We start from the raw sequence: 13697 nt of genomic DNA, 5'->3' as shown, positions 1-13697 counted from the left end.
CTTAGATTCTTTAGCTATTTCCATAAAATGGCAGATTGCAGGAGGCATTATTTTTGATACTTGAAAGATCAGTGTTCAAGAGTGCTTATTTCTGATATAATTTAGAGAGAATCTGCCTTCTCTAAAAAGAGTATCCATGCTAAATCACTTCAGTTGTGTCTGACTCTTGTCTGACCCTGTGGACCGTAGCCTGCCAGGCTCCTCTGTCCATGGGATACTCCAGGCAATGCCCTCCTCCAGGGGATCTCCCTGATCCAGGGATCAAACCTGTGTCTCTTATGTCTCCTGCATTGGCAGGTGGGTTCTTTACCACTGAACCATCAGGGAACCCCTTCTAAAAAGAGTCCTTTGGGACAAATATAGAATACCCAGCTACCCTGGATTTTTGGCTTGTACCTTTCAGTCAGCAGTTTCCAGGACCTTCTGCAGTCAGCGTGCTTTGCTAGACACAGTTGGTTTCTCAATAAATGCTTATTGCTGTGCATCATGAAAAAAAAATAAGGGAAGTTGAGATAGAAATATTTGCATTTGAATCCATGCAGATAGAAAGGGCTCAGTCAAAAATGTAGAGGTGGGCCGAACAAACCAGAAGATTTCAAGATCAAGGGCTGGAGAACCAAAGGCAACCCTCCTCCTCCCCCATAAAGGAAAATATTAGACCAAGAGGCTTGGCTGGGTAGACAGGGGAAGGGAGCGTGTGGTATTAGAGTTTGTGCCAGACCTGCCTCTGCCTGGTGCTGACCCACATAAGGAGATGGTTTTCCTGTCACAGGGTTAAGTGTGGCTGCCGTGGAGGTGGGGCGGTCCAGTCGGCCCCCAGATGTGTTCAGTGGTTTCTATGAAAAGTGAAAGGGACCTTTAAAAGTTGTCTGTACGTTTTCATCGGTGGTGGCGGGAGTATAAATTGTTGCAGCCTAATTGGAAAGTGATTTGGCCATCCACGTCCGAATCCAGAATATGTAGATGCTTAGCCAGCAGTTATGCTTCTGAGAATGTTGCCAACAGAAATACTTGGATAGGACAGATACAAATGGTCGAGGAAGTCTCTCGCCTCCTTGTGTTCAATCGGGGACAACCTAAATGTCTCATTATAGGCGTGGCACAATTTTGGCACTTCTGTGCTCTGATAAAGGTCTAGGTAGTATAGGGGAGCACAGACTAGATGGGGCATTATCTGTGGATGCAGTAGTGTGGGGAGGGCTTCCCAGGTGGCTCAGTTGGTAAAGAATCCACCTGCCAATGCAAGGGGACTCAGGTTCCATCCCTTGATTGGGAAGATCCCCTGGAGGAGGAAATGGCAACCCACTCCAGTATTTTTGGTTGGAAAATTCCATGGACAGAGGAGCCTGGTGGACTACAGTCCAAGAGGTCACAAAGAATCGGACAAAATTGAACAACAGTACACGTGCACACAGGAATGGGGAGCAGTCCATGGGTGTGGGGCCTCTATCTCGTACAGTTTTCCGAGCCACCACTCACCTAGAATATCATGCAAGTGGTGTGCCCAGTAGATGTTGACCAGGGGGAGTTGAGGTGTGCTTTCACTTTTTGTCTTGCTAATATCTATATGTCAGCTAAGTTTTTTTTTCTTTTTTTCCAAAGTGTCAGTTGCTAAGTCATGTCCAACTCTTTGTGACTGCATGGACTGTAGCCTGCCAGGCTCCTGTCCATGGGATTTCACAGGCAAGATTACTGGAGTGGGTTGCCATTTCCTTCTCCAGAGGGTCTTCCCAACCCAGGGATCGAACCTGGGTCTCCTGCATTGCAGGCAGATTCTTTACCATCTGAGCCACCAGGGAAGCCCTAAAAAACATTGTTTTTTTTCAAAGAGGACTTACTAATTTAAAAAATCAACTTGGTCCACTATAAAAGTCACAGTAAGCAATTCGGGAATAACTGTTAGTCTTGACTGGTACCATGGCCCCCAGGCCAAGTTTTCAGTCATCAGGTGATTGAAAGTTCTTGTTAATTGCATATGTCAGAATGGATTAAAGATAATCAATGTTGTCATGCAGAGGCTTATACTGTCATTTTTATGAAACTAGGGAGAAACTCATTTCTGTCTGTCTATGCTCTCTCTGCAGTCTGATCCAGTTTTAGACTCAGAGAATCACATAGATAGTGCTTGCCTTTTTCCATTTAGCACAAAGTTAAGTGAGCTGCTTAATAAAATATTAATTAAATTTGTATGACTTCTTGACTATTATAAGTGCAGGACATTTATCATATAAGCCCCATTTTCCTGAGTTTTGTGTTACTAAATATTTTATCTTACTGCACTATTGGGTAAAATCTTTGAACAGAAAATGAATACGTGTATTAGTTAAACTCATTCACATGTTTCTATAGAGTGCCAGCTTAATGCATCATACATCAGTTTGTTCAACAGCTTTTGCATAATCCAGAAGCACTTAATAATGGTTGAGGTTAATTTCTTCAGTGAATTATAGTTTGAAATTTAAATTATGCAGGTAGCTAAATTCTTAATTCTATAATTTAAATCCTTTAACTCTGTAAGTGTCCTAGTGAGAGTTTTTAATAGTCATGAAGCTCAGTGGGTCTTTCTCAGATTATTTACAAACATTTTCCAGTGCTCAGTGATACCTAAGTCTATCAGAGGAAAGTACCATAAGCAACTTTTTTTATTGCACTGAGTAAAGATTTGGTTTCTGGAATAGTCTGTCTATACTTCTCTCCTCCTCATACAATCTTAATAACTGGGAAACAAATTGTAATTAAATCACAAAATAGCCTCTTTTATTTCATTGGAAATATGGCTGAATTTAATATTTTCTTTTTTTTTTTTTAAAAAAAGAAAGGTTCTACTAATGAAAATGGGGAAAGGGAAGACATACATGTTATTTTGAGGTCTGTGTTCTTTATCTTCAGTGATGGATTATGCTCATCTTTATTTTATTTATTTTTTTTTTGCTTTTTATTTATTTATTTATTTATTTTTATTAGTTGGAGGCTAATTACTTTACATCATTACAGTAGTTTTTGTTATACATTGAAATGAATTAGCCATGGATTTACATGTATTCCCCATCCCAGTCCCCCCTCCCACCTCCCTCTCCACCCGATCCCTCTGGGTCTTCCCAGTGCACCAGGCCCGAGCACTTGTCTCATGCACCCAACCTGAGCTGGTTATCTGTTTCACCCTAGATAATATACATGTTTCAGTGCTGTTCTTTTGAAACATCCCACCCTCGCCTTCTCCCAGAGTCCACAAGTCTGTTCTATGCATCTGAGTCTCTTTTTCTGTTTTGCATATAGGGTTATCGTTATCATCTTTCTAAAGTCTATATATATGTGTTAGTATACTGTAATGGTCTTTATCTTTCTGGCTTACTTCGCTCTGTATAATGGGTTCCAGTTTCATCCATCTCATTAGAACTGATTCAAATGAATTCTTTTTAATGGCTGAGTAATATTCCATGGTGTATATGTACCACAGCTTCCTCATCCATTCGTCTGCTGATGGGCATCTGGGTTGCTTCCATGTCCTGGCTATTATAAACAGTGCTGCGATGAACATTGGGGTGCACGTGTCTCTTTCAGATCTGGTTTCCTTGGTGTGTATGCCCAGAAGTGGGATTGCTGGGTCATATGGCAGCTCTATTTCCAGCTTTTTAAGAAATCTCCACACTGTTTTCCATAGTGGCTATACTAATTTGCATTCCCACCAACAGTGTAAGAGGGTCCCCTTTTCTCCACACCCTCTCCAGCATTTATTGCTTGTAGACTTTTGGATAGCAGCCATCCTGACTGGCGTGTAATGGTACCTCATTGTGGTTTTGATTTGCATTTCTCTGATAATGAGTGATGTTGAGCATCTTTTCATGTGTTTGTTAGCCATCTGTATGTCTTCCTTGGAGAAATGTCTGTTGAGTTCTTTGGCCCATTTTTTGATTGGGTCATTTATTTTTCTGGAGTTGAGCTGGAGGAGTTGCTTGTATATTTTTGAGATTAATCCTTTGTCTGTTGCTTCGTTTGCTATTATTTTCTCCCAATCTGAGGGCTCTCTTTTCACCTTGCTTATAGTGTCCTTTGTTGTGCAAAAGCTTTTAAGTTTCATTAGGTCCCATTTGTTTATTTTTGCTTTTATTTCTGAAATTCTGGGAGGTGGGTCATAGAGGATCCTGCTGTGATTTATGTCGGAGAGTGTTTTGCCTATGTTCTCCTCTAGGAGTTTGATAGTTTCTGGTCTTACATTTAGATCTTTAATCCATTTTGAGTTTACTTTTGTGTATGGTGTTAGAAAGTGTTCTAGTTTCATTCTTTTACAGGTGGTTGACCAGTTTTCCCAGCACCACTTGTTAAAGAGGTTATCTTTTTTCCATTGTATATCCTTGCTTCCTTTGTCGAAGATAAGGTGACCATAGGTTCGTGGATTTATCTCTGGGCTTTCTATTCTGTTCCATTGATCTATATTTCTGTCTTTGTGCCAGTACCATACTGTCTTGATGACTGTGGCTTTGTAGTAGAGTCTGAAGTCAGGCAGATTGATTCCTCCAGTTCCATTCTTCTTTCTCAGGATTACTTTGGCTATTCGAGGTTTTTTGTATTTCCATACAAATTGTGAAATTATTTGTTCTAGTTCTGTGAAAAATACTGTTGGTAGTTTGATAGGGATTGCATTGAATCTATAGATTACTTTGGGTAGTATAGCCATTTTGACAATATTGATTCTTCCTATCCATGAACACGGTATATTTCTCCATCTGCTTGTGTCCTCTTTGATTTCTTTCATCAGTGTTTTATAGTTTTCGATGTATAGGTCTTTTGTTTCTTTAGGTACATATACTCCTAAGTATTTTATTCTTTTTGTTGCAATGGTGAATGGTATTGTTTCCTTAATTTCTCTTTCTGTTTTCTCATTGTTAGTGTATAGGAATGCAAGAGATTTCTGTGTGTTAATTTTATATCCTGCAACTTGACTGTATTCATTGATTAGTTCTAGTAATTTTCTGGTAGAGTCTTTAGGGTTTTCTATGTAGAGGATCATGTCATCTGCAAACAGCGAGAGTTTCACTTCTTCTTTTCCTATCTGGATTCCTTTTACTTCTTTTTCTGCCCTGATTGCTGTGGCCAACACTTCCGAAACTATGTTGAATAGTAGTGGTGAGAGTGGGCACCCTTGTCTTGTTCCTGATTTCAGGGGAAATGCTTTCAATTTTTCACCATTGAGGGTGATGCTTGCTGTGGGTTTGTCATATATAGCTTTTATTATGTTGAGGTATGTTCCTTCTATTCCTGCTTTCTGGAGAGTTTTAATCATAAATGGATGTTGAATTTTGTCAAAGGCTTTTTCTGCATCTATTGAGATAATCATATGGTTTTTATCTTTCAATTTGTTAATGTGGTGTATTACATTGATTGATTTGCGGATATTAAAGAATCCTTGGGATTATGCTCATCTTTATAAACAGCAGCTTTGAAAAAATCATTTATTGTGATTTAAAAAGTAGGTAGAGAGAAGAGATGCCAGAATTTTAAAAATTCCTATAGATGAGGAAGTGTGATGCTTGCAAGTGTGATTAGTTTGCAAAATATGATAGGGTGAACTTGAAAGAGATTGAAGCAAGGGTGTTTGAGATTCTTAAAACCAGAACATGTTTTGGAAATTCTTTAAGTTATTCAGATGACTCCTAGTTCATTAGTTGCCTTAGCTGATTGGAGTAGTTTGGAGAACAGCCATGGAGATTGATGGGGCTGGTGCACAGACTCCCGGGCATCACCACTGAGGCCGGCAGATGTGTAGGGAGGCACACGGGCCTCCTCGGTCCCGGGCTGATCCAGCAGCGCTGGTTTCCTGCAGCCCAGAAAAGCGCGAGTTCCTGTTGTGGCTGTGTGTGTGCTCGTGGACTCGAGTGTGATAGCATTGTCACTTACACCCTTGGCTGTCTGACCTTGATAATGCTCTTCCTGTTTTGTAACTTGTGTTTTTGTCATCAGTGTGAATGCTGAGTTAAGATACTTTAGGGCCCAGTGGAGACTGGCTCAAGAGAGGGAGCTTGGTGAAGAGGAGGTGGGCAGCTAAGCCAGCAATGAGGGTCGGGGCATGAGGGGGAGTCCAGGCTGGAGAGGCCTGAGGAACAACATGGCCAACAACCAGTTGGCTGAGGAAATGGAGACTGGGCAAATCCCAGCTGACTTTAGCATAGAAATCCCTTCTACGAAAGTGTCAGTGAATGTCCTTCCCCTGACCCAGCTCAGACCTTTCAGATGAGAGTTGCTAGGTAATGGCCTGAGTTTTGGGTTTTGTTTCGCTCCATTTGAAGAGCTGGCAGCCTGATCCATCGCTCCCTGAAGCCTGACTTCCAAGCGTTGTCAGCAGTTGAACTGTGTGTCTGAAATGGTTCCAGAGCACTGGCCTTGGAGTCGGGATCCAGATTTTCCGTGGCCACGACCCCAACAGTGATGGAGCCTTTGGTGTGCCTTGGGATGTGTGAGAATCCTCTCCCAAGTCTCAAAGAGGGAGGGTTGGAGGATGTTTCCAGGCCATTTTGTTGTTGAGCTTTCTGCTAGCTTCTCTCCAGGCTGCATTTAATACTTGGGGTCAGGGGCTCCATCTTGGGAAACTTGCCCTGCAATTCCTGGTGGAGGCATCTTCCTCTTCAGTATAGTTGACCATCACATGCCCTGAATGAGCATGCTCTTCCTGAACTTCCCCCACAAACCAAAAACACGAGCCTCCCTTGCATGGCCTAGTATCTGACATAGAGTAGAGATTTTATTGAGCGGTGGGTTTTGCTTACTCTTAAAAGTATGCTCTTGCCCTTTTCTTTCATGCTTGTGAATTTCTGAGGCCCCTCAGTGCTGACTGTTAGCTGGTAGTAGGCGTCACAGTCATGCTAAGTCACTAGACCCTTCTGTGGTTGATGCCTAAATTTCTGATCATGAAAGATGCGTCCGTTAGATTACAACTCTTAAATTTTGTTGATGCTTTAAAAAAATTTTCAATTTAAATTATTTTTACTTTTTTCAATAGAAAAGTTTTTTTGAAGTACAGTATTGCGTTAGTTTGAGGTGTTCAGCAAAGTGATTTGTTAATGCTTTTTTGCAGGGGTCTTGCCCCTCAGAATAAACCAGAACTGCAGAAAGTGATGGAAAAGAGAAAACGAGATCAAGTAATAAAGCAGAAGGAAGAAGAAGCACAAAAGAAGAAATCTGACTTGGAAATAGAACTATTAAAACGGCAGCAGAAGTTGGAGCAGGTAAGGGTGATTGGGGGTAAAGGTGGGGGTTTTTTATTGAGATAGTTGACATGAAATATTGTTTGAGGAAAAATATATTGATTTGATACATTTGTATCACAATTGTCATTGTAGTGTTAGCACACACCTGTCGTATAATTACCCTTTCTTCTAGTGGTGTAGAGTGTTCTAGTTTCTTAATGTTCATGTTTGTAATCGCTTTGTTCCCTGTAATCCCTGGACTATGTATTAGGCCTCCAGGACTTATCTTCTAGTTGCGAGTGTGTACCCTTAAATGCATCTTTCCCATTCCCCCAGCCTACGTCCCTGCTAGTCCCCATTTTACCCTCTGTTTTTAGATTCCATATATAAGAGAGATCATACAGTACTTGTCTTTCTCTGACTTACCTTGTCCAGAATTTCCCAGACACGTCGGATGTAAGTGTTTATAGACGGTGAAAGGAAAAGCTGAGACAGATGTCTGCAGGTCGACTAAAAGACGTTCAAGATAAAGAGAAGGATTCTGTTGAGGATCTAGAAGAGATTAGGGAGGCAGCCAAAGCCAGGGACTGCCATTGAATTCTCAGCCCAGTGCTGGAGCTCAAGCACATGAGTGCCGTTCAGCTTCACTCGCCACTGGAGAGCCCGTGTGTGTTGCCCTCAGCTCTTGTTTTCATCCTTAGCCTTGATCTTCAGGTTCTCATCACCCCCGCAGGCTTTCAGCAATAACCCAGTCGGCTGCTGCTCCTGTGCAGAATTCTTACCCCAGGACCTAGATCCTGCCACATATATGAAAATATAAATATATTTAAAGTGGAGACAGGGGAAACTTTTCTTCTGTTGGGAATCGAAGTCATTAGGGCCTTTGGGAAGAGAAAACAGTGTTTTTGGAAAGCCTCTCCCTTTGTAAATAATTTGTAAATAATTCTCCTGTTTCTGAATTCTGTTTAGCTTGAACTTGAGAAACAGAAATTGCAAGAAGAGCAAGAAAATGCCCCAGAGTTTGTGAAGGTTAAAGGCAATCTCAGAAGAACAGGCCAAGAAGTGGCGCAAGCCCAGGAGTCGTAGGTCCAGGCTGCAGACACCACGCACCCAGCCCAGCACAAGGCCTGTGCCAGGGCCTCCCCAGCACTTAAGCTCAGGGCCAAAGCCCCTGGAGCGAATCCCAGCCAGCAGGGATCTGTTATTTTCAAAAGGGTTTGATTTTGGTTTTTCTCCCATCCGGGTGGGTGAGTCACCTGTGACTGTTGCAGTTCCTGTTCGCCAAACAAAGGATATTGACCAGCACTTAAGGTGGGATAGTGGACCTGTGTTCAAAGACTTTTAAAGACAACAAGAAACAAAGGAAGAGGACACTGGAATAAATTCTTGAGAGTTGCACTACTTGGTTTTTCTTTCAATCCAAGTTTAGTGGGGCACAGAGCCTTTTCTCTTTCAAAACCTAAAGAAAAACGCCTTTTGTTCTTCCTTTCTTATCTATCCAATAATTTAGATTGCACAGAAATGCGTTGAATCTGTTACATCCACCGTTTGTAAATTCCGTTTTCTTGTCTCTTTTACACTTTCACCTAGTTTAGCCTTCACACTGGAGAATGTTAATATTCATGATGAGCACAGCTCTTACCTTTGTCGACATTAAGATTCAGAAATAGGATGAGGAGGTGTAAAAATACAGAAACAAAAATATAGAAACAAAACTCTGTAAATGTCCATCTCGATTTTGTTTTCATTCCTGCTGGTTTTCTGAGGCTTCATGGTGACCTTCTACTTCAGGGAAGGTATGTCCTGCAAATCCATGTATTGCTTTGATAACTGTTAGGGCTTTTGTTTCATTTTTTGTTTTTTAATTTCTTGCTCATTTAGTCCTTTTATGTGAAATAATGTCCCAGCCCTTTGAGGAATAAAAACTAGTCTGAATAACCCAACTTCAATGTCAACGGAGTGGGTTCAAGTCTTTTTGGTTTCTTCTGAGAACGGTATGGGGAAAGCTCCCACTGGAAGCTTGGGAAGGAAGGGTTCTTTGGGCTTTTTGATGTGAAACGAATATGAACTAGTCTCTGCAAGAATTATAGCATTTATGCATTTTGAATATTATTTGAATCCAAGCTTTGAAATTCTCTAATAATCACCAGCTCTTTGCCCTTTTTCCTTGTGAAGGAAGACTGTCTCATCCCTACCTTCATGATGGCGATACTGTTGGTAAGGATGATGTTGTGACCACTGTTGATCTCTCAGGAACAGCTGAGGAGATGGGGCACACAGTCTGTGCTCTCCAATTGGCATACTATCCTCCACATGAACCCCGAGTTACCAACTTTACAGCCAGATTCTTAATGCAAAATCCATTCTCTTGTCACCGGTATGGGCAGGGGAAACATTTCTACTTGGGGTGGTCTAGAAGAATCTGTGTGGATCCAGTATGTTCTTGGTAGAAAAGATTCATCCAGTAATTTTGACATCGAAGGCTCCTCTTATAATTCAAGAATCAAAGAAAGCTGGATCCTAAGCTTTTGAATCCTTAATCAGCCTAGTAGAAATTAGCTTTCTCTGGGAATTCTGCAGTTTTCATGGTTGGCCATTAGACTTATATTCATCCCTAATGTGAACAAGACAAAAGTAAATGCATGGATAATATACTGCTAGTCAGAGAACATGTGGACTACATCTGAAACAGATTATTTCTTTCATTAGCAAGTATTATATGAATAAAATACGAGGTGTTTAGGATAAAATGTTACGGTATAGTAATTTGCTTTGGAAGGATGGAAGGATAACTATTTTTTCCCATCCTTTTTGCGAGAAGAAAGTGCGTTAACTAAGCATCTTGAAAGTACATTTCTGATTGCACATTGACTAGAGTTCTTTCTCTGTGTATACGGAATAGTGATGCGATTTACAAAATGAAGATTCAAGACTAGCTCATAGCCTTTAATCCAGCTGGATATGCAAGATCTTTAGATCCTGTTTCCTTGAAGCAATTCTGCCCCTTGATAAAAATTTCAAGGGCCCAGACAGGCTTCTTTAGAAGGACCAATTCTGTTCCTAGAACTTACCTAGAATTCATGCTTCACTGGGAAAAGCTAAATTCCTAAAGCATTTCCCTCTCAATCTCACTCACAAATCTGTAAAATTAGTAGTGGTTGGTAGTCCAAGGTCTGGCTGAAAGAAGACTTGTAAATAGTGTCAAGTGATGTTTCCTCGCTAAACAGTGGAATGTACAGATAGAAAAGCTCTTTGAAGTTGCCAGGTCAGCTTGGCTCATAAGCTTGAGTTTAAAAAGGCATCATTCTCTCCCCCCACCGCTGCCCCACACTTCAATACTCTATAGTCCAAACCTCTAGGACTCACGGACATCTGAGCAGTTTTTGGCTTTGAGCCACTTTTTGACAAAAATGGCTCCATTTTTCCACTCTATGGTTTTCTTAAAATAGCTCAGTGTTTTCTAGTCTCCAAGTAGGAAGGTAGTATTGCTTTCTAAGCTACCACAGTTGACTTTATTCTTCTACTCTGAAAAATGTTCACTTGTTTGAGTGTATATAATATATATAAAGGGAGCCTTAATGGATTCGTTTTCATAATTTAATATTTTTTGTATTTGCTCTTGTATAATTGTTTTTAATGGAAAGTATTACAGAATTGAGGGTGGAATTCTTAGAACCAAAGTTATTCTTAATAAAAATCACCACATGCTTGGACCATACAGCTGTGTTTGTCTGATCTGTTAATGGTGGATGTCTGGAGCTGATGTGGGGGGTGCTGTGTTCAATTCAAGGGTTAGAAAGTGGTTCTGGGGTTTCCGTCTGATGGTCTTCTCCCCAAATCAGTTATGTCCTCTTGCTTTGTGTATTTATTCTGTCAAGCAAATTCATGCTAAGATATTGTTACACTTAGAATATGTGGTATTTTAGCAGCAGCTGTTAGTTCTTCAGAGTACTCTGTGTTTTAAGTAGCGTGGTAGAACAGTGGGAGATATATTTTTGGAAGGGCCATGTTTTAGTGCTTGTGAGCACACATGGCATAAGTATGACCTTGAAATCATTTTGCTTATTCAGCTAAATCAATTTCATCCTCAAAAAAGTCACTTTGGGAAGCTGTACATGTGATTACATTATACTATTGGTTGTAATAGCCTTGGAGAGTCAAAATGTCTTTACTTTATAATTATGCCTTTATTTTTCATCCCCCAATTACTACTCAGCTCATTCACCCAACTCCAATATCTTTGGACTGTTTTAAAAAAATTATATCTACTCAGGACAGTGAAGATTTTCTATGTCTAGGGTTATACCATGAGCTCCAAAAGCCAATGCAGAAGGTGGGCTACAAAAATAATTTGAAGAATAACTACATCCTTGGAATAACTAGGCAGTTTTTCAAGGTGACAGTTTTGAGACTGTTGGTCCATTTCATTAGAGCATTGTGCGCTTCTTACGGTATAGCCATAGATTTGAAAGAAGACAGAGGTTAATTAACACAGTATTGACTGGAGACATATCAACACCTCAGGCTTTAGTTTTTGTAAAACTCCCCTGGTCAAAAATGTGTGAATATGTTTGGTAAGATTTAAAATGCCAAAGTACAGCTAAAAAAAAGGAATAAAATACTACTACCAGGCTTACATTTACTAATATAATGAAAAATGAAGTGTTTTATTCCAAGGTCTTAGGGTAAATAAAATCTTTATAAGATAACTTCAGTCTCACAATTATAATTTTTTTCTTCTGAGAAAATGCAGTCTGATTATCAATTGGGGATGTTTTGGAATGTCTTCTCATTTGCCCAGGAAGATGGTAATGCCAGAGTCTGGTATGCCTTATCAATATCTTCTATAATTAGTAGAATCATATTGAGATTTTGTCTACTAAAAGTCATTAAGTTGCGTTTCCTTTGAGACGTTTGGCTATGTATTGTCTTGGATGTACTATCGGGTCCTTTTAAATTTGTTGTTTGTATGTTTGTGGCCCCGTTTCTACTTGGTTATTATGCGTGACCACTGCTGATGATCACTCTTCTTGTGCTGTAATTTCCAGGGTGAACCAACAAACCCAATTGTCTATCAGCTGGTGAATGGATAAGCAAAATGTGCTATATCCGTGTGATGGAATATTATTCAGCCATGAAAAGGAGCAAAGTACTGATACAGGCTTCAACATGAACAAACCTCAGAAACATTCTGCTAAGTGAAAGGTGGCTGGCACAAAAGACGACACAGTATACACTTACATCCATATGCTATGTTCAGAGTAGATAAAACTATAGGGACAAAAAGCAGAATAGTGGTTCTAATGGTAGGAGTGGGAAGTGATTGCAAATGGACATGAGATTTTGGGGATGGGGTGATAGAAATTATTTAAAATAAAATTGTGACAGTCGTTCAACTCTTCACCTGTACAAGTAACTGTGTAAACATATTAATACCCACTTCAAATGGGTAACTTTTATGGTATGTGAGTTATACCTCAATCAAGCTTTTTAAAATGCACACATCCTTTGAACACACAGTTAGATTTCTAGGAATTCTTTGAAAGTGTTTATCTGCACAAAGATTGTTGTTCAAAGATAGTGGAGCATTTCTCATAATTTCTCTTGGGAACAACCCAACTATATTGCAGTAGTTTGCTAGATTAAGTATAATACATCCCTACTCTCTATTATGTACCATAATTCGTTTCTTTCAAAATAATCTGTGTGTGCTTAGTCACTCAGTTGTGTCCAACTGTTAGTGACGCCATGGACTATAACCCACTAGGCTTCTCTGTCCATGGGATTCTCCAGGCAAGCATACTGGAGCAGGTGGCCATGCCTTCCTCCAGGGGATCTTCCCAACCCAGTGATTAAACCCAGGTCTCCCACATTGCAGGCAGATTCTTTACCATCTAAGCTACCAGGAGAGGTATTAATATTTTATTTACTTGTACAGAAATAAGACTTTGAAGCTATACTGTTACATAAAAAAGCAAACTACAGAATCCCATTTACATGAAAAAATTAAAAGTATATTATCCATGCATCTACATAAAAGCTTATAAATAAGACATTTATTTATCATCTCAGTGGTGGTTCCTTCTGAGGGAGGGAAAGGAATTTGGGTCAGAAATAAAGGGGGCTTCCTAGTTTAATTTGTGTATATTTTTAATATTTTTTCACAGTTAAAAGGTGTTCTTGAGTCACCAGTATTTAAAAGGTCGTAGGAAGCAAAGAAAAACCTTGGAAAAAAATGTGTTTCATACAAAATTATCTTCAGAACTGAATAATTAATTTTTAGTTTATTTTTGTGTATGGTGTCAGAAAGTGTTCTAGTTTCATTCTTTTACAAGTGGTTGACCAGTTTTCCCAGTACCACTTGTAAGACCAGAAACTATAAAACTCCTAGAGGAGAACATAGACAAAACACTCTCTGATATAAATCACAGCAAGATCCTCTATGACCCACCTCCCAGAATATTGGAAATAAAAGCAAAAATAAACAAATGGGACCTAATGAAACTTAAAAGCTTT

At 39.9% G+C, this 13697-nt stretch overlaps 1 protein-coding gene across 1 annotated transcript in view; it reads left to right on the top strand.

Annotated features, from left to right (window-relative positions):
* The window catches only part of FAM107B (family with sequence similarity 107 member B), a 73794-nt gene extending 62895 nt beyond the window's left edge, over positions 1-10899 (top strand). Inside the window, exons 3-4 of the mRNA XM_020881332.2 lie at positions 7070-7220; positions 8151-10899. Of these exons, the coding sequence (XP_020736991.1) occupies positions 7070-7220; positions 8151-8267 (268 nt within the window). The 3' untranslated portion in view covers positions 8268-10899. The remainder of the gene's footprint in view (positions 1-7069; positions 7221-8150) is intronic.
* The last annotated feature ends 2798 nt before the right edge of the window (positions 10900-13697 follow it).

The sequence above is a fragment of the Odocoileus virginianus genome, chromosome 9 (genome assembly GCF_023699985.2).
Source record: "Odocoileus virginianus isolate 20LAN1187 ecotype Illinois chromosome 9, Ovbor_1.2, whole genome shotgun sequence".
NCBI lineage: Eukaryota > Metazoa > Chordata > Mammalia > Artiodactyla > Cervidae > Odocoileus > Odocoileus virginianus.
Note: the sequence above shows the minus strand (reverse complement) of the source record. Positions and strands in the feature narration are given on the sequence as shown.